General features: G+C 37.0%; 1 protein-coding gene across 2 annotated transcripts in view; it reads left to right on the top strand.

The window, feature by feature from the left end:
- Window positions 1–25,000, top strand: part of LOC137643625 (uncharacterized) — a 58,098-nt gene that overhangs the window by 32,621 nt on the left and 477 nt on the right. For both annotated transcript variants that reach the window (XM_068376343.1, XM_068376342.1), the window contains exons 2-7: window positions 2,151–2,230; window positions 2,870–2,962; window positions 16,646–16,816; window positions 17,703–17,916; window positions 22,962–23,144; window positions 24,606–25,000. The exon at window positions 24,606–25,000 is cut by the window's right edge and continues 477 nt beyond it. In XM_068376343.1, coding sequence (XP_068232444.1) covers window positions 2,207–2,230; window positions 2,870–2,962; window positions 16,646–16,816; window positions 17,703–17,916; window positions 22,962–23,144; window positions 24,606–24,808 — 888 coding nt within the window. In that variant the 5' untranslated portion in view covers window positions 2,151–2,206 and the 3' untranslated portion in view covers window positions 24,809–25,000. The remainder of the gene's footprint in view (window positions 1–2,150; window positions 2,231–2,869; window positions 2,963–16,645; window positions 16,817–17,702; window positions 17,917–22,961; window positions 23,145–24,605) is intronic.

Raw genomic sequence — 25,000 nt, 5'->3', positions numbered from 1 at the left:
TGTGTATATATACATATATATATATATATATATATATATATATATATATATATATATATATATATATATATATATGTGTGTGTGTGTGTGTGTGTGTGTGTGTGTGTATGTAAATATCAACCACAATGGCATTTAATACCGAATTCTATCTTGGGAATATATATGCATCGGAATTCATTTTTTTATGGTAATAGCTTCTGGCCGGGCAGAGATTCGAACCCTGCCTGTTCAACCGAAAACCATGCCTGCGAGGACTCTACAGCATGTTTTTTTGTTTTTTTTAACATAGTTAATATTTGCTAATTTATATTAAACAAATAGTCCACAACAAAGTATATGAAGTACTTAAGTTGTGCGTGTAAGCGCCTTGTGATATTAATAGAAGAAACAAACTCTAAAAAAAATTGCGTTAATTGACATTAGTTTCACAAATGTACCAACATAGACATATACTCATCACGGTCTTGAAAAGGTTGATTTTTTAGCAAAAATAAGGCCTAGGAGTAAAGGCAAGCTTGAGTTTGAAGATACTTGGAATAGGCTCTAACCTTTAGACAGGCTGAAACACTAGATCAATGATTACCCTATTGCCAGAGCCAAAAAATTTAAACCTTTGGGCGCCATTGGCCATATTCTATGTCCAGATATATCTCTCATCGCTGCCATTAAATATATATTTCTAATTAATGCATAATTTTTTTTTTTTATGATTCACACATGAAAATCTTATAAAATATTTAAAATCATATTTTAATTGAAATGAAATTCATTCAGCTATAAGATACGCATAAGCAGTATAGACCTATCCTTAATAGCTTTTGGGCTAACATGAGTTAAATAATAATTCCCCAAAAGGTGCCTGGGGCTTAAGAACCAATTATTTTGGTGAGAGGTGGGGGCTTAGAATTATTATATCGATTGGTCAGAGGTGAATTTTCACAGTGAATCTTTAACCTCTATGAACGCATGTTCCTAAAGCAATGATTTAACATATTATCATATTTTTTTACTATAGTGTTGAACATAAATAACCTATTATCTTGAATTTTCTTTTCAACATCCTTATCTTTATGGGAACTCCAAGAAGCAAGGTAAATGAACAGTCATAGCCTGATTTCACTGTTGATCAGCACTTAATTGATAATTATGGGAAGAATAACTGGAAATATTCCCTTTTACAAATTCGTTGAGTACCTTTGTTAACAAAATTTAAGTTAGGTAGTACAATACAAAAATAAATATTAGCTATTCTTCTAGAATTACCCGGTACTCCACCTCATTGCCTTAATCTAAAATGAGACCCAATCATATCTATCAAAAATATAGACTCATCACTATTCTGCAATTAGATGCAAATGGTGGTTAAGAGTATAGTACCTCACGTCACTGAAACAATTGTACCACTCATGTCATACCATATTCCGTTCTATTTCAAGTTACTAGATTTTGCTAGGTCAGTTAACATGTTCCAGGGTCAGACTTCAAAAGTTTTCCACCAAGCAATCGTGGGAGACCTTAGTGCCCCTTATCCATAGGTTTAATTTCAGCTATTGTTAATTAGTGAGAAAGTCCCTTATTTCAGATGGAATGATCATACTTACTAAGACATATAATATGTGAAATTGCCAATCTGTGGATTGTTAGGTCTAGCGATTGTTTCTTTCTTATGGCTGCTAAACATTAGCATTGTCATCCTAATTTAGTCATCCTCTTCAATCCTAGGCAGACTTCTACTTTTATCAGGATTAAGACCTACTCCCTTCCTCTTTTTATGTAGATTAAGTTTACAGTTCCGTAGATCTGTTGATCTGCTACAGGACTAATAAATGTTTAATGAATAAAGAGGGCTGAAGCAATTATCTACATTAGTACAAAAAGGATAGCCAAGATAAGAGACTGAAGTTATTCTTTATTATCAGGATTATTAAGGGGAATGACCATACATAGATAATAATGTAATTATTATGTTACTTATTAGTGCTTGACATCCTTTGAGGAGTTACTATGTGAATTGTTGACTAATCAATTGATATGTTGAATAAGGATTTCAGATCTTGAAGGTCAAAATTTCTGCGAGCCAAATAAATTCATTCAAGACTCCACTGGATGATTGAGGAATATTGATTTATTTTCATTCTTTCTTTTTACAGTTTTATCTAGTGTGACCACTTTGGCGGATCGTCACGTAGCAAAGATCATCTTGAAAATGAACAGACAGATGAATAACTTTGTAAGCTAATTTTTAATTCTCATTTGTTAATACTCATAAAATATCCTATATAATGTTTCTACTATTACTTAAATTTTCATCTCATATGCACTAGATTTGCAAGACTTTTCTATATGATTGCTTCTGTCTTTGTTTGCTGCCATTTATTTATCGAAATAAAATCTCTTCTGATCCAAGTTTTCAAAATTATTTAACATTCGTGATCCCTTCCAATACTTTGTTAACACTAATTACTTATCTTTAATTAAGACTTCATGATAAAAAATTGGATATGTCAATTTACAGGAACATACTGTTACCCTTATTTTTGTAACTTTACTCTTAACCTGAAGTTTATATATTATATTTGACTTAACCTGCTACTGTATTTTAGTTGTCCTTGAAAATAGGTTGGCTATCCACACGTCCATTTAGCAGTCATGATACTTAGATTTTCCAACTATATTACCTCTCTGTTTAATTCGAATATTCCTGAGATCTCAAATCCTCCTTTGTCATTATATAGTTAGTAATTCATTTGGCCTTTTATTCTGTTAGGAAACTGAATATTTCTAAACAATTTCTCTGAATGACTTTGAGATATAAAGTACACCTTTTTTACCATATGTTTACACTAAAATGGCAATTTCTTTCTTTCAGAATCGTATCTTAATCAGCGTTCTAGCTGCTGCATTAATACTTCTTTGTGTAGCTTCAGTAAAGACAATATACAACCCACCTAGAAATCCCCTGGTGAGTATGTCAAAAATGAAATTGTACAATTGGAAATTAGCAAAATAAATCCACCAATTAGTGCCATAGCTTTCATTCTCTCCATTTTGGAGAGAAAAAAAAAAACATAGGATCTGCAATTTTCATGCAAAATATTTAGAATTCAATTATGGCGTATTTACATTATCAAGTAAATTGATAAAAACTCGAAAAAAAAATAAAATACAAAGCTGAAAAGGTATTTTGATATGCAAAATGTATCAACTATCCTATTTAAGCATACAATTATGACAATAAGCTCATTCTTAGTACAAAATTGAGTTTGCAATTAATACCATAGAAATCTTACGACTGAATTACCCAAGACATGATTTTTGAATGCAGAATCGTTAGTGATATGAAAAAAATTCCATTTAATACAGTTACTAAATAGGATATCTTCAAATAAGTTTATGCATCAATATCTCTTTCATATAGTTCCTGATCAAATAAGATAATAATCACTTTCAGAGCACTATAGGGACACTTCAAAAACAAAGGCCTGGAGTCCCAGAGCATTTCTTTGTTATATATAATCACCGTAATAACATGTTTGCGTAACTCGCTCCAAAATTCGTCTTATGTAGGAGTAAGGATAATATGTCTTTGAATAATGAATATATAGGCTACTTCTTAAAGGACAGGATCATTAAAGTTTTACCCAATTCTTTTAGTAGATCAGTAATGGATTGATTTCTGAATTCAACCATTTTCAAAACAGCTGGTATTAATTTTGGAAATAACTTACATTATACAAGGTATCAAAGCACATCATATTCATTGAACACTAAATAACATATTTGATCCCACTCACCACTGATTTTAGAATTTATTTTCGTGATTATTTTTATTGATCATTCTGATTTTCTATGAAGTTACTGATAATCTTGAATTCTTGTATTTCTTATTTATATATTTTATTATTAGAGTCATTACACCAGCAAAAATTATATAATCAATATTGATAATTTCTGGAACCCGTTAGGTTTTAGTCTATTTTTTTTAAGAAAGTGGTGGGTACTCTAGAACGAAAAAAAGAATTACCTTACTTAAAATAAAGATAATTAAAAGAGAGAAGGTATATTTATAGTAAGAGACAAGAATTCACTTGAAATGAGACAAGAAAATAGTTGCTTAACATGTGGCTATTTGAGACTAATTTGTAGTATACCCCAGGTACTAGCAGAGGGGTTTTGTTGGGACACATTCTACAACTGGGAAAATCACGTATTCCTCCCAGGTGTTGGACGTTCTGAATAATATTGGAGATGAAGAACGGAGTGTTCTCGAAAAATATGATTGATGGTAGTCTGTAGCATGCTGCAGGTTGGCCACGGCACCAGCCACCTATAGAGATACTACTGCTAGAGAGTTATTGTGTTCTTTGACTGGGCAGATAGTATTACAGTGGATCTCTCTCTGAATAAGGCTCATTTTTTTTTGCCTACTCATACAGCATATAGTTTGGTCGATTCTTTACACATTCTCTTTTTTCCTCATGCACTTGGCAACACTAACATAACCGAACAATTCTTCTTTACTCAAGGATTTAACTACTGCACTATAATTGTTCAGTGGTTACTTTCCACTTGATAAGGATAGAAGAGACACTTTAGCTATTGTAAACAGATCTTCCAAGAGAAGGAAACTCCAAAGTCAAGCATTTGTTCTCTAGTCTTAGGTAGTGCCATAGCCTCTGTACCATGGTCTTACACTGTTTTAGGTTAGAGATTTCTTGCTTGCCGGTACATCCATTTCCACCTTTCTGTCTGTTTCCTTATTTCCTTTCCTTATTAGGCTATTTTCTCTGTTTAAGCTCATGGGCTTAGGTTTATAGAATCCGGCTTTTTCAACTATGGCTACAAATTAAATAATAATAATAATAATAATAATAATAACAATAATAATAATAAGCACACACAAAATTTTGAGGAAGACAGACACATGTAGAAAACTGTGACAGGCCGAGAGAAGGTTGTGACTCAAAGACAGGATGAAAGCAACTGAGTAAGTTTATTATAGAACACTCTCCTTTATGTACAAAAGCTCAAGGCAACAACAAATTTCATGTTCAAAATCGACACCGTTACCAGTGAGAAAAACACACATGTTTATTCAGGCTCTTTTTAGTGCGAGGGAAGAGCAAAGATACAAGCATAATATATACACAAAATGAACTATGTACGATCGTGTGACACACGGTTGGTACATGGCTCCCCCCCTAAAAATGACATACTGTACTGTACATGTTAAATAGGGCGCCCTGATCTAGAGAGGCGAACTGTAGGTGGGTCATCTGGCAGGAGATAAGCAGGTTTTAGACGATCAATGGAGGCCCAGTCTTCTTTGCCACAAATGTTTAGTAGGAATGCTTTCGGACTGCGTCAGATCACAAGGAAAGAGCCGTGTAAGGGGGCGTTAGTGGTGGCTTGCTAGTGTCATTGCACAGGAAGACGTGCGTCGCAGAGTGCAAGTCTATCGATATGTGATGCTTCGTTGAGGAGCTTATAAGTCTGGTGGCATGAAGTAAATTTTCCCACGATGTAACGTATGTGCTGGAGATCGTCGGAGGAGGTTGTAAAGGGAAACAATTCGGCAGGGACGATCAACGGGTCGCCATACACCATTTCAGCTGCCGGGACGTCGAGGGCGTCTTTAGGAGTGGTCCTTAGTCCCAGGAGGACCCAGGGAAGCTGAGTAAACCAGTTGGAATCCTTGCAGTGGGACATCAAAGCTACTTTGAGGGTGCGATGAAAACATTCAACCATTCTATTAGCAGCGGGGTTGTAGACCGTTGTCTGATGTAGGGTGATGCCCAGGAGATTCGCTAATGATGTCCACAATTGAGAGGTGAAAGTGGTACCCCTGTCAGAAGTGATATGCTCAGGGATACCAAATCTTGCAATCCATCCTGAGAGTAAGGCAGATGTACATGAGGCGGACGTTGCAGTTTCCATAGGAATGATTTCAGGCCAATGAGTGGAGTGGTTGATGACGGTAAACAGGTAACGATGGCCTTGTGATGTGGGTAGGGGGCCTACAATGTCGACGTGAATGTGTGTGAAACGATGCTGAGGTTGAGGAAAGGTGCCCACTCCTGAATCCTTGTGTCGATGTACTTTGGAAGTTTGGCAAGAAGTACAGGCGCAGACCCAATCCTTAGCATACTTAGAAATGCTGTGCCAAATGAACTTCGTCTTCAGCTGCTGTGCGTTAGAATGGCACGAGGGATGTGAAAGGCTATGAATGAAATCAAACACCTGCTGGCACATGGGAGCAGGAATCCAAGGTCGCGGTCTACCAGTACTGACGTCACAGAGGAGGGTGACGTTGGAGTCTTCGAGAGGGAAATCTTCCCAACAGAGTGACATGCAGGATGTCTTACATACTTGATACTCTGGATCCTGTCATTGGGCTTCGGCAAGGGCATTGTAATCCAATCCCAGTTGAACGGCAGCCAACGTGTTTCTTGACAGGGCATCGGCAATGGGATTCATTTTCCCAGGGACATATTGAAGGGTGCAATTGTATTCAGCCACGGCGGAGAGATGTCGGCGTTGACGGGCGGACCAGGCGTCAGACTGTTGATTGAAGGCGTGCACCAGAGGCATGTGATCTGTGCAAATGACGAAGGGCGTACCTTCTAAGAAATGGCGAAAGTGACAGACAGCCAAGTACACCGCCAGCAATTCACTATCAAAGGTAGAATAACCCGATTCTGCCTTGGACAGTTTTCTGCTGAAGAAGGCCACTGTGTGGGGCAAGCTGCTGACCACCTGTCAAGTAATGCACCAATAGCGACGTCGCTGGCGTCGGTGGAGAGAGGGAGAGGGGCGTGTGGGATAGGAAAAGGGAGAGCCGCAGCAGTTGATAGGGCCTTGTTTGTATTGCAGAAGGCCTTGAAGGGGACCCCACTTCAGGTCCTTTGGCTTGCCCTTGATGGAGGCGTAGAGGGGAGCAAGAGTGGTGGCAATGGCTGGCAGAAAACGGTAATAATAGTTGATCATGGCCAAGAATTCCTGCAGAGCTTTGACGGTCGAGGGCTCGGGGAAGTCCTGAAAGGCTGCTACCTTCTCAGGGAGGGGATGGACTCCTTCAGGAGTGATGCGGTGCCCTAAGAACGACACTTCGTTGGTGCCAAAGGTACACTTGTCGTACCGGACTACAAGGCCGCTTTGTTGCAGGCGGTCGAGCATGATGCGCAGGTGACGGAGGTGTTCCTCTTTTGAGGAGGAGAACACAAGTATGTCATCCACATAACATACACAGAAAGGGATGTCCCCTAAGAGGCCATCCATGAGACGTTGAAACGTGGCCCCAGCAGTACAAAGGCCAAAACAGGAGTAATTGAAGGTGTATGTATCAAACGGAATGGTGATGGCAGACTTGGGGATGTCTTCTGGGTTCATAAGCACCTGATAATACCCCTGCTTTGTGCAGGTAGGAGGTCACGTCAGCGATGTTTTGGAGGGGGTAGTGATCCGGTTCTGTTTGCATGTTCAGGCGCCTGTAATCCTCGCACGGACGGAGAGAGCCGTCTTTCTTCAGAATGATGTTTAAGGGTTATGACCATGGGCTGGAGGCCTTTTGGCAAAGGCCCATTTCCTCCATTTTGGCGAACGTCTGTTTGGCGGCTGCCAATCGTTCCGATGCCAGACATCTGAATTTTGCGAAGACTGGGGTCCCCGTTGTCTCGATATGGTGATGAATACTGTGCTTGGCAGGGGCCATGGGAGTTTAGCTAAGTTCTGGACAGAAAACTTCCGGATACGATGTGAGGAGGTGGGCGTAGGCATCCGTGGGTGCGCTGATGTGGAGAGCGAGGTTGGAGGGAGTGGGTTGAAGAGGTGTCGACAAGTACGAGTCTGCGTTGACCAATCGTCGGTGGGCGATATCGACCAGAAGGTGGAAATGAGAGAGGAAATCCGCACCGAGGATAAGAAATGTGACGCCAGCAAAGAGAAACTTCCAATTAAATATGCCGTTTCCGAATGATAATGTGAGGTTCTCGTAACCGTAGGTGGGTATCGCAGATCCGTTGGCAGCAACCAAGCGGACGTCGGCAGACGTAGACAGACTACGTTGTGTCCTGAAGAGCTCCCTTGGCAAAAGAGAACAACAAGCACCCATGTCTACCAAAAATCGCACTCCCGATCCTGTATCATGTAAAAAGAAAAGATTAGAGACACGGGAGGCCACCATGAGCGATGGCCTACTTACACGTTTTCTGCCCACTGACAATTCTTGGCACATTTCTTCGCGGTTGCCCCGAATCTGAAGTGGTAGTAGCAAAACCGCGGCGGATGGGAGGTAGTAAATGGTTGTAGAAGTCGTTGGTTGGGGCGCGAGCGAGTGGTGGGTGGTGGGTGGCTTTGTCGCCGCTTCGGCACGTCACGGGGTAGGCGTGTATGTCCTACGGCATTCATGTCAGCTTCGGTTGACGTTGAATAGGCATCCTCTTCGTCAGGAGTGGAGGCGTTGAGGGAGGTCTTGAAGTGGCTGTCAATAAGGGCGTCGGCTTTAGTCATCAAGTCCTTTATGGGTAAACTATCGACATCGGGTATGGCAGCGCGTACAGGTTTGGGTAAACGGCGTATCCAAAGGGCACGAAGTAGGTTCACCTTAAGAGGAGAGCAGTCTGCAGTAGGTTGCAGGCGAGCGATACAGGTCAATTCCCTGAGGGCGAGCGAAGCCCTTTGGTCGCCCAACGGTTGTTGAGAGAGCTGTAAAAGCTTTGTTATACGGGCGGCTGGTGACAGCAAGTACTGCTGCAGAAGGTATGTTTTGAGGGCTTCATACGCTATTGGGGTGTCTCCTTGTTCACAGAGCCGGTCGGATATTTCCGAGAAGGTGTCCTCGGGTATCGCCACGAGAACATAATCTGCTTTGGTGGTTGCGCAAGGCACGCCCTTAATGCAAAACTGGACTTTTGCGCGCTGAAACCAAGCAAATGCCTCTCCGCTGGCAAATGATGAAAGTTTCAATGGAGCTAAATGAACTATTTACGATTATGTGACATACGGTTGATACAGAAACACAGCTCTTGATATGACACCTGTGAATAGGCAGACATAGGCTCTACATATTCCTTTGTCTGTCTCTTGGAGGTTAGCTATATAGTACAGTAAGCTCTGGCGGTTTAGAAGTATCAAACTTGCTCGCAATTCTTAAGAAAGAGGTGAAACCTATAGTGTGGTGACGGAGGCTGTCTGTTATGAACTAATTCATTTACACAGAAATCTGACATAAAGTTACTTCCTGCAAGCGGAATGGAAGCTGGAAATATTTACTTCGAAAAAGCTTCACAATTATAATCCAGGTGCATTTCTTCACACCTGATAAATGCTTGGAATAGATTTAACTTACAAAAACAAAATGTTTTATACATGTGAATTTCAAGCTTACAATATTTGTTATGAGGTATTGGTTTATCTTTTAAAGATAAAATACAGTTGTTTCTGAAACAAACAAAAATATCTTCAATGCTGTCTTGTAATTTTATATTAGTTGTAAGACTGTTTTCATGACATCAACGATAGGTCATGTTTTGGTGTCCAGTATATCACTCACAAAAATTGGCTGACGGTTCTTACAACACTCTCCCCATCTCCTTAAAAAGAACTCAGGTCACTACAATAAGGTCCCGAGTACTTGAGTGACAGGTAGAGGGGGCAGTGTGAATCTATTCTGACGAATGCATATAGGGATGTAGGATTTCTTGCCCCCGGTGTATTTTTTTCTTGCTAGAATAATTTATTCTCCTGCTCTAAAAGCATCAGAGAGGAAGGTGGGCCTAGTTTTGATCCTGAAATACGTCTAGATATGATCAAACAATTTTCTATATAATTTTTCCATCGGCTAGGCCTTGAGGCTTGAGTGGGGAACTGTTTTCAGACCTAATAAGATTCATGGTAAATCCTTTATTCATCCTCTGTCCTTACATTTGGTAGAGATTGGTCGCTGCTTGCTGATCCAATTGATAGAGCTTTTGATCAATTTTCTGACATCTGCTTTTTCAAGTGCTGCTACGGACTATCTGATATTCAGGTCAATGATGGTGAAAAGGTATTTATACGCCTAACGGGGAGTTAAGTGTTGCACAATATTGAAGTGAATATGAGCAAAGCGGTGATAACTTGTCTTGAATGCTCCTATACCAGATTCTGTGTGTCTTGAGATCTTGAATGTTTGACAGGGAAGACATTCACGAGGCCATTTCTTAATGTTTGTCTTATTTGTCCTGCAAATGTATTGCTCTGTTAAGGTGAAGATGGTGGAGCAGCCTGATGTGTAATGAATTATGGGTGAGGTACAAAACCTTTCTCCTCAAAACAATTGAAGACATAGGCGAGGACATCTGGTACTCGTCCAACAGGAAGTGGTTGTCTCTTCATCATCTATGATGAAATTCCTCAATGATAGGGTGAGCCTTTTCTGCTGGAAGCATTGTAGGCCTTGGCTGCGTTAGTGGTGTTTCCGGAAAGAGATCTACAGCTTCATCAGGAGAGCCCTTCAGAAACCGAATGGTGTAGGAGTACTCAGTGAACACAGATAGTTGGTACTATTGGTGCCCTTATCAGTATACTGGGTTTTTTTATGTAGACATGAATCAAGGGCTGATGGTCCATTTACAACATAGATTACCATTCCTCAAGCATGTGTCTGAAATACTTGATAGTGAGGTAGACTGCTAGTAGTTCTCTGTTGAATGTTGAGTATTTCTGTTCTGTTGGAGATAGCTCCTTGCTAAGAAATGCTAGCAGTCATCATCCATCATATTTTATCTGCTTTAGTACCTCGATCATCGCTGTGCTACTTGCATACGTAGATAGTATAAGGGACCTATTGTAGAGAGCAAACACTAGTTTGCATCAAAACAATGGTTTTTTTTTTTTTTAACTTGTTGAAATGCCATTTCTTGCTCATCCCACCAGCATAATGTTTTGAGTTTTTCTTTAAAGTATTCAAATTAGAGAGACAGGATTTTAGACAAGTTGGGTATAAAACGATAATAATAATTGATCATGCCAGTCAATATATGCAGTATTTTAATGTTTCCTGCCTTAGGAAATCAGCAACAGCCTGAACCTTCTAGGCATATTTGAAGACAGAAATTTTTCTGGATTCTTCCCCCATTGACACTTCTATTTTCGACCTCTATATCGTTATTTTTTTTTTTTCAAAGTTTGGCAAGGAATTTTCTGATGCCTTTAATGTAATGTATATACAGTAGTGGGAGCTGAACATCAGGATAGCATCGACGTAAACGACACAGCGGGGTAGTTCTCAGAAAATTTTATTCATGAGACGTTGAAGGATAACACCTGTATTTTGAAGTTTGAAATATCTTAATTAGAAGTATATGTCCCGAAGGGGGAAACGGTTGTTATCTTTATTTTGTCTTCTTTTGCTACTGGGACTAGAAAATACCCCTTTAGGATATCGATTTCTGGGAATATTCTTGCCTTTTAAAGCAGGTTAGATATGTCAGCAATGTTAAGTAGGGGATATTTTTTTAAAGTTGTCACTGGTAGTCGCCACAAGGTTGCTATATGCCATCTCGTATAGGATCCATGTCGAAGGGAGGTGACCACGAGGTGGAGGATCTCTGGTGGATTCCTGCCTGTGCTATGTCCTAAGGACCTACAGTGGCTAGTAACTGCCTTGTATCAACTACTTTGTCTGGAGCTAGCCGTCTAAAATGTGCATGCACAAGGGAGCCCGCTGTGATAATGTTATGTTTGATGTTTTGTTTCATAGGGTTTGTGAGGTCCTGAGTACAAGCATAGAGCTTGTTGCTGCTCTTAGAATGACTGGGGCTATAGGGGTGTCTTTTTGAATAAGTTTCTGTGTGGATAGATCTAGGATACCAGCACGTCTTGTGCTTTCAGGATATCTGTTCCAAGAAGTGCGAAGGTGATGTCAGCAGTGATAAACATCCAACTGTATGGGTTGCCGCGAAATGCTACTTTCATATTTCTGGTTCCATAAATCTTTAGCAGGTCGTTGTTTGCAGTAAATAGATAGAGGTTATTGGGGGCTGGATTTAATCATTAGTTCAGTGTGCCTGTGATGAACGATTTGCATGTGCCGTTATCAACTAGGTGTTGTGTGTTTAACATCTCAGCGGGGATGTAGAAAAATTTCCATTTTCTAAGAGAAAACATCAAAAGGGAGACTTGTTTCTCTGCATCATGCAACCAGTCTGGCCATCTCTGACGGTTAGTTGATTTGGCAGCTGCTGCAGCCTTACTGCCCCTTTATCTGACAGCATCGTTTTGATGACACTTTAGACCCTCGCACCCAAATTTCCAATGAAAAAAGTCTCTTTTATCTGAGGGCTATATACTTTGGCATAGCAGCTATTTGATAAAAGCCTTGTAGTTCCTTGAGTGGTGTATAGTAAGGACTGTTTTTGTATGGATTTATATCCCATAGTTTGTTGGTCCCTTGCAAGATCCATCTTCAAACTGCTCTTCGGGAACAGATTAGTTTACAGAGGTAATCCCTGACTAGAAGTAACCTGTTTCCTTGAACATGGTGGAACCATAAGAAGCAATTGGCTAAGGGAACTACATTCTCCACCATCTGAAGGAACTGTTTGGAACCTGGCATGTAGAGAGCTATGATGATATATGGGCACTTGTCAACAGTTACTTTGAAAGTATAGTTTCAGGCCTGAGCATTGAACTGCACAATTTGGTAGAACTAAAGGGCATTATAGGTATGGAAAGTGGCTAACGTGAGCGTGAGGCTGCCTTCAAGATGAATGAAGGTCAACTATTAAGATACGCTGTCAGGGAGAGCTATAATCTTTAGTTTTTTCCCTCAATGCTTTACAGTGATAGCGGCATTTGGTAAAGCAGTGGACCTTTGGCTGGTGTTCAGCACTGCTGTTATGACATTGTTCACCACAGGAGCTGCTGCATCCAGTACCATAAATTAAGAGAAGTTAGTCCATAAATATTGATAACAACCATTGGTCACAAGAGTTTTTAGCTGCTTGGATCTCTCTTAACCATTTACAATACTATCCCAGAATAATTGAAGCCATATCTGGGCTCACCTTTTTCAAGATGAAGGCCTTATACAGCAACATCTAATATGCATTCACAAAAAGGCGCCAAGCAAACATAAACATGGTAACTACCACTTAATGGGGCCTATCCATCTTTCACCCATTACGATACAAGATTCTCAAAAAGCTTTAACATAGGCACCATATCCTTTCTCAGATGCATTATCATATTTACAAAGTTTGGCAGCATAAAAAGACCTCTGTTTTGTATCAGAAAAGTATCAATGACAAATGTCTTATGTCTTGTGGACCTCTAGACCTTTTATCCCCCCTGGAACTTCTATTGTAAGTCTGCAAGAAATTCCTAGTTCTAGTCAAGATTAATTCATCATAAATTTTCAACAGATGTCCAGAAAATATGATAAATAGGCCCAAAAGAAATAGCACTGAATTAAGGTCGTCTAGTTAACACCAAATCAAACTAAGAAACTACATTATGAAAAAAAAATAGGTAACAATCAATTTTAAAATATTTCGTCTGTATCTTACTCATCTGAGGAGATGAGAACATGATTAAATATGTTAAAAAAAAATTAACTAAGTTTTGAGAAACTTCATTTTCCTTGTCTATCGTAAACAATTAATTGTCGACATGGTAATTATCATATGAAACTACTCACCTAATTATGAATGAAAATAGGATGCAGGGTAATGCTTATTCAAAATAGTTATCACCTTTTGAGACATTCAAATCTGGTAAAAGTATTACAACAAAGGAATTGAATTAAAAATTTCCAATAATTTCAATTTGAACAAGTTTTGAACACGTGGTTGCATAAATAAAGTAAGATAAGAATTTCCAGCATTAAATGATTAATCACATCATGTAGACAGTACCCAAATATTCTTTTTTTTTCTCTCTCACACCTGTAATTTTCTGAAATCTTTTTAACACTGGATTAAAAGACTTAACATTACCATTTCTTCTAAGGAAAAAATACTTTAATAAAAATCAAGCAATATTTCAATAGACTCTGAAAGGAATGAACAGTTTCGATATATACATAGAAAGAAAGGGGGTTGTGGGGCGGGGTAAACAGTGAGCAGACATCCATCTACTGGAAACATCTTTGTGATGTATTTTGTTGGCTGCTAACATATTAAAAAAATCCCTCCCCAAGATTTGTTTGTTTCCTTGCAATATGAAAAGAAGATTGAAACCTTTTCTTTCATAAATACAACTCTAAAATTCAATCATTTACCCCATCAGCAAATTAAGACGTAAAGATCGGATATTGGAGAAGACTATGAAAGTTATGTAGCCCCTGAGACTTGATGGCAGGCTCAGGTCGCAGAGCTGATTATGTAGAAACATCATGTCATTATGTTTGTATATATACACTGTATGTATATAAAAAGAAATTGGTAGGTATTCTCTACCTCTGAAAGCTAGAATTATCTTTTAAGGCATGTATCATTATAAATTCAAACCAATCCTAGAATAACGTAACAGTATATTTTGCAATGAATAATGGCATAAAAGAAAATAGATGAGGGTTCATTTTATGGATATGTCCTTCGGTAACTGACAGTCTAGGAACATAGTTACGTAAATTTGTTGAAGCTATCGACAGATGGTGTGGAGGGGCAAACAACTGGAGTATGCCGCAATTTACACATAATCTTAAAGTCAACTTCGTTCATCACCATCGGCTTTGGTGAACAAAATTAGAATGGTGATAAGGTGACCGACTTTCTCTACCAAAGAATACTCTTACGTAAAAAGGGAAAAAAAATCGCCTGGGATAGAATAGGATGATTCTAAAAAGTGGTGTTAACAATGAATTAACACAATAATATTAGGAGATTGAAAATCATTTAACTTTACAATAATTTACAGTAAAAGTAAAAAAAATGCCAAAGATTCGCAAAAAAATGAAATTATGAAAGGTCACCGGATACTTAATAATAAAATTAAAGATAACTCCTTAGCCTGACAATGCACAAAAATGCTTTATATGACTCCTCAAAGTCTATCATCATTCAAAATCATGAAATTTTTACCCTTTCAATCATTTGAATTTTATGTAAAAAGAATTGAATAAAGACCTTCAGATAGTACTCTAGTCCTGATAATTCAGTTGCACTTCATGAATTATCATTAGAAACATTAGGCAAAGTAACTGGAACCAGCTGTGCGTCTTATCAAGAGCACGATATGACTAAAATCTGTAAACTTCTGATATGGATTAACAATAAATCCTGAAACATCCATTATGACCATAAATACATTAAATCTTGACCCCTGACAGACACATTAGAATTTTATATGATATGTATGTGGTTATAAATATTTGTGACCTTTTCTGAAAAGCCCTTTTTTAACACCAGATATTATATACAATTTTTACCTGCCAATAGCAGACCTGGATAACATCCCTGGCTTCTCCGTGTATAAAAGGATTAAAAAAGTATGAAAACTTACAGACAGAACACTCATCTCCTTAGTCAAATGATGGATCGAACCTGTCCCAAAATGACTGTCGTTGAGTAAGTTATTAGCTAAATTTAGAAAGTTATGGTGTAGACAGTCTAAACCTATGTCGTTTGGCTCTGGACAAACATGATACATCGAATTATCAGACCTCGACCTTCATTAACCTTTAGTATTTTCCTTATCTGCTAATTTTCATGCAACAAGAGTTCCAAGGATTTGGATTTCTGTGGACTTTTCACTTAAGCATTTATTTATACAGTAGGTCATAAACTGGTCTTAATGTGATATTTTCGTGCGTCTTGAACTGTATCTTAGAGTCAAATGTATATTCAATTACTAGAAATTAAGATTAGGGCAATCTAGCAAACTCTTTAGATATTTGATGGTAAAATTCCAATGAGCATAACAAGATGCATAATAAATAATAATATTAAATGGAAATTACTTTAAATTGGCTACTCTAAAAATAAAAATATGATTGAACTGAAATATAGGGAAAGAGTGTGTAATCTTGAAGCCAAAAAAAATAGAGGGGTCACTAAAAATTAAATTAAACCAGAATGATATAGTTACTTAATGTCTCCACTACATCTTTCACCATCCCTTCTTAACATTAATAGTAATTTTACTACTAATATCAGTAATATTAGTAGCATTGATAAACCTGGAACATCTGGAATTATTTTATTTCCTTACACTTACTGGAAACGTTAATAAATTTACCATTGATTACAAACGGGAAATGAATGAAGTTGTAATCTTCCCCAGGGTGATTCGAGCCGGCTTATGTTAGCTCTAAGCAACTTCTTTTCAATAAAATCGAGTATATTTAAAGGACTTTGATCTTACTTTAAGGAAATTAGCTCTAGATAAGGATATTGTAATCCTCAATACCCTTTACGTGGTATTGTGGATTATGGCTTTTTTACTTGAATACAAAAAGTATGGACTGAATCCTATCCGGAGAGATTACAATTTACCATTAATTTGGCTTCAGTTTTTATAGTTACCACAGTATCTAAAACTAAAAGGAAGTACTTTCTATGGCTTAATGAAAAATAATAAATATTTGTGAGAAATATAAGCCTGATAATTTTAAACAGCTCTATCTTTAGATGTTGTGGTTTTTTTTTTTTTTAAACTTCCAAAGGACGTGGTGGAAATTCATGAGCAGAGAGAAGAACTGGAGGAGAAAGAAGGAATTATACAGATGTTGACCAACAAGCTGGCCTGTCTTACCAAGGGCGTGCTTCCTTCAGGCGGATTCTGTCTTGAAGACACGAAGACGTTTCAGGGAGGAAATAACGTATGGGATGGACCGGTAAGGGTGCTTACTTTACTAAAATAGCAAAAAAAAGCACCAAGGATGGTTGATTTCTTTGTAAGCCTTAACATACAGAATAGCAGAAAATAAGTTCTGTATCTTTTATTCAGGTAATATACTATAATTCCTTCTTGTAATGTAAGATTTTTCAACTTTTAAACTATAAGAATGAGTTAAACCATGTTGGAATGCGAAATGAACATAATTCTATTTAGTCTTGAGTAAAATAAACCGTATACAAGATTTACAGCTCTCAAAAATAACTCATTTATTTAGGCATGTCGTTCAAGGCTAATACAGTATAAAGCTGATGACACAGGGCAATAGAACAAATCTCTTTTGTTATATCCACTACGAAGTATAAAGTCGGCAGCTAATTCTTACAGTCTTGCCTTTCACAGGAAGCAATACTGACAGTATCCTAAAAGTATTATTACGGCTGTGACCAAATTCGGGAAGGATTTTCTCAATGAAATAGTTGAATCAGTGGAACTTCACAAGTTTAGATTTAGTGCAAATGCTTTTCTGTTGAGTAGTTAATGAATTCATAGTGTTCCATTACCAATATGTATTAAAACGGAAGTAGTAATCAATAATATACAGTATAACAAGGTACCTGGTTATTTTATAAATGAATTGATTGTCTCTTGTATTTGATGATTTATCATATAGGGTCACCGATATAGCTTCTGATATCATAAACACTTGCTCGTCTGGGAACTTTGTTTTTGAAATCTCAAAATATTCTTAAAATCTTGAACGCTTTCCTCATGGTGCTCATCGTCTGCTTCATAAGTATAACACTTGCCGTACTATGTCACTTCTCAATCCTGTTGGATATTAATTGTTCAAATTCCTGATAAAACCTTTTCTATTTTTGCAGCTATGTGCAGGGCTTGAAGAAATTTTTGGACGCTCTTCAGTAGGAGATTTTGGTGCTGGATTGGGACATTACGGGAGCTGTTTCCTCAGAACTGGTGACAGCATAGTAAAGTCCTCAAACAAAGACCAAGCGGCATCACTTACGAAGCGATACCAAACAGAAATGAGATCGGCAGATTTACTGGGGAAACCTCAAGTGATTAAATCATGGGAAGGTAATCATTACGAGAGAGAGAGAGAGAGAGAGAGAGAGAGAGAGAGAGAGAGAGAGAGAGAGAGAGAGAGAGAGACCTACCTTCCATTTTATGCACTATATATAAGGAAACAATTCACGCGTCATTGTTGAGTCTCTTTCCTATACCAAAGGAAAGAATGAAAAGTTTTGATACCAGTGAAAATTCTGAGATGAACCCAGTAATTTTTCATGAATACACAGGTATTGTCGTTGGTAACAACATACGAACTTTTTTTTCGTCACTCCATCGTCTTCACTTCCTTTCCCTGCTTCTTTTACAATCTCTAGGGACCAATTCTGTTTTTCTTAATGTCCATCTATTGTCTGTCACTCTCATTAATTCTCATTATATGTCCTACCAATGTTCATTTCTTTTTCTTACACGTTGTTAGAATAGCCTCTACTTTAGTTTGTTTTCCTACCCATGTTGCTCTTTTTCTGACCCTTAGTGTTATGCCCATCATTATTCTTTCCATAGCTCTTTGAGTTGTAATTAGCTTATGTTCTAAGGTTCTAGTGAAGCTCTAGATTATTGATGCATAAGTTAATACTGGTATGACCATCTAGTTAAATATTTGTATTTCTATAAAAAGTGGCAATTTACATTTCATAATCTCCTTTTGTTTACCAAATGCTCCCTATCCCATGCTTACCCTTCTTTTAATTTTGGTCTCGTGTCCTGTGGAAACACTTACTGTCTATCCTAAATACGTATGCCCATTAACAATCTCTAGAAGTTCGTCCATAACTCTTATTTGGTGTCTCTCTGCATTTTCATTGAAAATTATCCTAGTTTTGCTCATATTCATTTACAGTCCTATATTTCTCCTTTTTTATTCAAATCTTCTATCATCTTTTGTAACTCCTACCATGAATCACTAAACACAACTATGTCATCTGCAAATCTTAACTACTTTCGCTTTCTTAAATTTGCTAGTACGAAACATACACTCAGTACCCATTTGTACTCATCTTTCTTTTATCTTCCTGCACACCTGTAACACTTTTCACGGCTACAACTGCGTTACCTATATGGTTAGGCAATAGCGCTCTTATCTCTCCAAAGCCAATTTCCCCATCTAGACACTCCATTCTCTCTTGCAGGTGTTCCTCCATTTCTCACCCTAACGCTTCTATTTGCGACACAGTCATATATCCCCATTGGCCTGTTGAAAACAACCTCTTTGAAACTTCTGAATTCCGGCTAACTTCCGTCCATTCCAGTTCCTACGCTCACAATTTTACTTTCTTTTATACGCCTAACCAACTCATACTACTCAACTGTCTGAAATATCGCCCAATGTCAATCTCTCTCATTCACCTCATCTTCAACTTTTGTTTCAAATTAACAAACTCATGCTTTTTTTTATTAGTTCTTTATTTTCATTTATCCCTTCATGCCGTTACTTCTTCCTTGGTAAAGTTTCTAGACAACACACATACACAGGTAAAGATTCACCCACATCAAATTCGTTTCTACGTCTATACTTCACACTTTCTTTCATATGTGGCCTGTTCAATTATCCTACTTTTCACACTTATATTTTTGATATCCCCTACAACCATTATTACCCCGTGCATAGTCAACAAATATCCTGTCAAATAATCACCTAATTCCCGTGCCAAAACGCTCTTTCTATTACCATACTTATCCTGACAATATTTCTCTTACTCACGGAAAAAGTCACATACATAGCTACTACTATTTTCATCATATTTCTGTATATCATCGGTACTACTAAATTTATTCTCGTTTTCCTTTTCCTCATACGAATACAATAAATCTAACTCTACACTTACATCTTGTCCTTAATCATATTCTTCTTGGTCCATTTCTTACTTACCACCTTCACCCAATCATGATCATCCTCACTCTCATCCGGGCATATTTGCTTTCCTATCTTCAAATCACTTTCAAATATCCTCTCATTCTTTCTCTCACCTTTCCTTTCATCCTTCTTGTAATTAGTACCTTTACCTTCTTTAATATTACTAACATTTCCTTTAGCTTTATCGCTTATATTAGTCATTTCGTCATAGGAAACTTCTCTATCTGCACCTTCACCCATGAATTCTTTCATCATCTTTGAAACTTAATCGAACATAACTCCCGTTTGATTATCAATTTGCTCTTCTTTCCATCTTATTTTTTATCTCGATCCCTTCGTCCACTCTTTCTACAATTCCCTTCAGCTCCCGCAGCTCCTTTCGCATCTTCTCATTTTTTCCTTTTCAAACTCTCATTCTCTACTAACAACTTTTGTTCATGTCCTTAGTAAGCTACAATTCCTCATTTAGTACTATCACCTAACGCTCCATTTTCCCTGAAAACCCTAATTCCTACTTCTGCAATATTCCTTTCTGTTCAAAGGTCCAGTTTTCTTCCCCACCTTGGCAATCGCTATTTGGTTGGCAAAATGTGGCAGGATGCCAAAGTAAACCCACATCCTTCAATCAAACCAACTTAATAACAAACGTCTCGAAAATACAAGGTTTCTATTTTCGATACTTTTAAAACTCGACTCTTAAACAGTAAGCATATTTATACTAACTATATACTCTTAAATCTATAATTTATGGAAAGCACCCAAAACTGGCTTAAAACTAACCTACACAAAAATAACAATAAAGCAAAATATACATATGTACTTTATATACTGTATACACAAATACTATCATTCATACACTAGATTGAATTGTCTAAAAACGGCACTTTTCCGCAGTTTTATGGATCGAAGGTAACACTCCTTTCAATTCGACCAAGCAGTAAAACAATAACAAAAATCCCATAACGTAACATACTAGACATAAATGTCTAAACCGGCACTTTGCCACAGTTCCATAGGCTGGTGATAACACTCAAGTCAATTCGAACTAGTGGCCAGTGCCAAAGACTTATGCAGTTTGGTTAATTATTATTAGCATTTATATACTCAAATCCTTGTTCAATCCATGTCTTCACCGTCCTCCTTTGCCTTCAAAATATCTCATCAACAACAAAAACGACATCCAAAAGGTCTCCTTTTTAAATTTAGTTATATTGTAATAAAAATGTATAGTCAGAAGACTAAAATTGCTGCCAGATCTTTGCTCAGACAACATTTATAAAGAGTAAAGCTTCAAAGAGCTATCCAAATCAAATATGTTTTCAGCCCATTCAATATCAGAATTCAACTGCTCTCAGATTTGCGAAGAGAAATGAAGGAAGTGCTGCCTGCATTAAAAATAGAAAAAATAAAGAAACCTGATATTTAACTGTCACACTACAACCATAAAGATATAAAGAAACAATCATCACACTAACTACCTCTCTCTCTCTCTCTCTCTCTCTCTCTCTCTCTCTCTCTCTCTCTCTCTCTCTCTCTCTCTCTCTCTCTCTCTCTCTCTCTCTCTCTCTCTCAAGTATTTGGCAAAACAAAATCTCAAAGTTAAAGAAAAACATAAAAAATAATTTTTCCATATTATATGTTTCCTTATACAATATACATGTTCTCATTAATTGCATGGGTCATGTTCATCTTCTTGTCAGACTTTTAGTCATGGTTGGTATTGTAGGGTTCTTTCATTGAGCACAGTACAAATTAAACTTCTTATGAATCTTTTGGTGCACATCCCATATCATACCTACTTTTGTTAACCATAATATTCATGGCTCATATTGTAATAGGCTTTGCTTCTGTTTGGTGAAAATGTTTATATCATGAAGTTTATGGTTCATGGACCAGATCTTACTTGGTTTTGTTACCTGTATCGTATAAAGGTTAAAGGTGTCTGGGATCGATCTTCGGCCATGTGAATGCTAGGCAAACACGTTACCACTGCGCTAGCCAGGAGGCTAGAACATACCTATTCTTGGCAATTGTGTAGGGTGTGACGCAAATTATAATTAATTTTATTAACTATATGGTCAGGGCCGATATCCAACTGGTTTTTGAAAACACAATGGCACGTAGTCATCATCACACTTATTCAATTCAATCCGATGATGTTCAAGCAAGATCACACAAGTTCTTAATAACCTAATGTTGAATGCTCTCAGATCCTCCTTTTCTTAGTAATAAACAGGTTAAAGTCATTCAGATCTTACTTCTCATATGGTGCATGGACCAGCTCATACCTGGTCTGATAAACTGTATAGTGACATATGCTTTTGAATCTGTTCTTATAAATCTCACCGTACACATTCCAGATCATACCTGTTCTTACTCACAATTAGTGCAATGTAAAAATACTACTTTTTATTATCTGTTTGGTGCATAGTTCAGATCATATCTAATCCAAAATATGACTATCTATTTCTTTTTATCTCCGGGTTTGTTAATAGCTTTTAATAATCTTCTCTTTTTTCTACCTCAATTTAGTTAATTTTATTGTCCTTGTCTCAATATTCATCCTCGAAAAAAAATCCATTTAGTCCCACTCACATGTAAATATGCTCAAAGTACTTCCTAATCTTGAAATCTTAGTCTGAACCTAAAGTTCTTTATTATAGTATTTCTTTTCACTTGGATTTTATAGAAAATAAGAAATAATCTTTGGTCTCTTAGTTACAAGTCTACATATTTTTTATATCATGATTTCTATACTCTAAACTAATTGATATGAATACTTCCCACTTTCTATTCATTTCTTATTTTCACTTTATCTTTATCCTTTAAGAACAATGTTTTATCATCATTCATAATATAGGTTACAAATTTTCTGTTGGTATACATGGTGGTATACCGACTTAAGGTAAGTTGTCCCCTTTATTGATTCAGTCCCAATTGTGGGTTTTTACCTAATGGGTTTTAAGCAATATAGGACTGTCATGGTTTTACTCTTGATCACCACTGATTATTTTCCTATATATTCCCCATTCATGAGTGACCTATTTCATTAGAGTCTACCCTCATGTTGAAGTCTATAATATCCATATCTTTTACGAGTTCATTAGTCACCCAAATGGCACTATCATTCACTTTCCATTATTAAAAATTTATTTTCTATGGTGGGCATATAATTGAATATATATTTCCTCCTTAGGTTTCGATTCTGCTTTCAACATCGAAGAGGTGAGTTCTGGAAGAATCCACACGGCGGACCTTTCAGTCCCTCTCGAACTGGATCACAAATATGACTGGGTTTTAAGTCTGGAAGTTGGTGAGCACATACCACAAGAAAAAGAACAAACCTTCTTAGACAACCTAGTAAAATATGCTTGTAAAGGTAAGACTATTTATTTTGTTTTACTACTCATTGCTTGGGGTTTCTATATGGTGTCATACAAGAAGACTAGAAACTCATCAGAATTTATAAAGTACTATCTTTACCCAACCATCCATAAAGTCCGGTATAATTCAAGTTTTATCAAACAATGACACCCATTCAGTTTCCACGAAAATGCATAGAAAAAGTTTATAGCCATTATACGGTTTCCTTTTTTTTCTTGTTGACGAGTTATTTTTCAAAGACTAAAGAAAATTAATTCTGCTGTTCTCGAAATGTCAGGTGTTATAACTGCTGCAGCCTCAATTAAAATGTCATTATATGTATCCTACTGTACTTGTTTGGAAGTATCTAATTATGTTTTTTTGTACGGTTAAGACTTCTGGTCCATGTGATGAAGAGCCAGATTCAGATTCAAAATCATTAAAAAAAAAATTCACCTAACATCACGCGTGTATATACTTTACAAACAGAAGTATAAATGATCAAAGTAAATCAATGTTATTGATACCACTAAAGCCCGTAAACTATTAATTTGAAAAATCTAGCAGGCCTATTCATAACCCAGAGATCAATTTACCATAATTGAGTTCACAAAATCTGAAAGTTCATTATCATAGCCAGGCATCATACTAATTAACAGTGTAAAAATGCCATGGGAAACAGATATCGGAATTTTATGAATGGCCGAAAATTGAAGTATTCTTAATAAAAATTGTTAGTGTTTAGGTTCGAAAAATAAGAACTGCTTCAGGTCTCTGCTTTGTTAATCTTAATTCACCGATTGTCTTTTTTTTTCATAAAAGGCTCAAATACTTTCCCCCATAGACCAAAGTATTGCACCTACATATCAAATATAAGTTAAATACAAAACATCTATCTCTATTTCTGATATTTCTTGATGCATATCTTACCTTTTACCACCATTTCTCGATCACTATCCGAAAGTATATAACACTGCATCATTGTTGAATATTGCTGGCGAGGGATAACACAAAAGAACACGAATGATAGAAAAAAGAAAACCGAATGTTTGTTGACGATGTTAAAACCTGCCTCCACATTACACTTTACAGTATAATATACCAGGCGCCCATTATTATAAGTATTTCTAAAGAAACTTGTGTTATTTATTTGTTTTATTTTCCACCTGAAAAAGATTAGCTATTTAAAGGTTTTCTTCAAATTTGCATGTTTATTTGCACTTTTATTTTTCAATTACAACGGTCTTTTGACAATATGATAGTTTACACGGACTCAGAAGTACTGCTGGAAATATGTTGCCAGAACATTATTAATATACTCTGAGATTTAGTGGCTCAGATTGTGTAGGATACTGGTATGAAATTATTATTATTATCATCATCATCATCATCATCATCATCATCATCATTATTATTATTATTATTATTATTATTATTATTATTATTATTATTATTATTATTATTATTATCTTGACAGGTATTGTTCTTTCTTGGGCAGTCGTAGGCCAGGGAGGCTACAATCACGTGAATACAAGGAACAATGACTACATCCAGATGCAGATGGAGAAGCGAGGGTTAAAGATGGACCAGGAGGCCTCTCAAATGCTGAGGAAAAAAGTCGTCGTTCCGTGGTTCAAGAACACTCTTATGGTGTTCAGATATCCATCGCCGAAGTGCTGATTTCATAGTGCAATAATTAATACCAGGCTCATTATGTGATGTGTGCTCTAACGTACAGAGCCTCTCGGAACGTTATGATATATATTGGTCATATGCCATTGATTATCTATTTCTTCATAGTCTATAAAAAATTTCTTCGAAGAATTCTTTGATCGGCGACGAATAACGGTTGAGACAACCAGCTATGTCAGT

This window comes from Palaemon carinicauda, chromosome 7, assembly GCF_036898095.1.
Source record: "Palaemon carinicauda isolate YSFRI2023 chromosome 7, ASM3689809v2, whole genome shotgun sequence".
NCBI classification, from domain to species: domain Eukaryota; kingdom Metazoa; phylum Arthropoda; class Malacostraca; order Decapoda; family Palaemonidae; genus Palaemon; species Palaemon carinicauda.
Note: the sequence above shows the minus strand (reverse complement) of the source record. Positions and strands in the feature narration are given on the sequence as shown.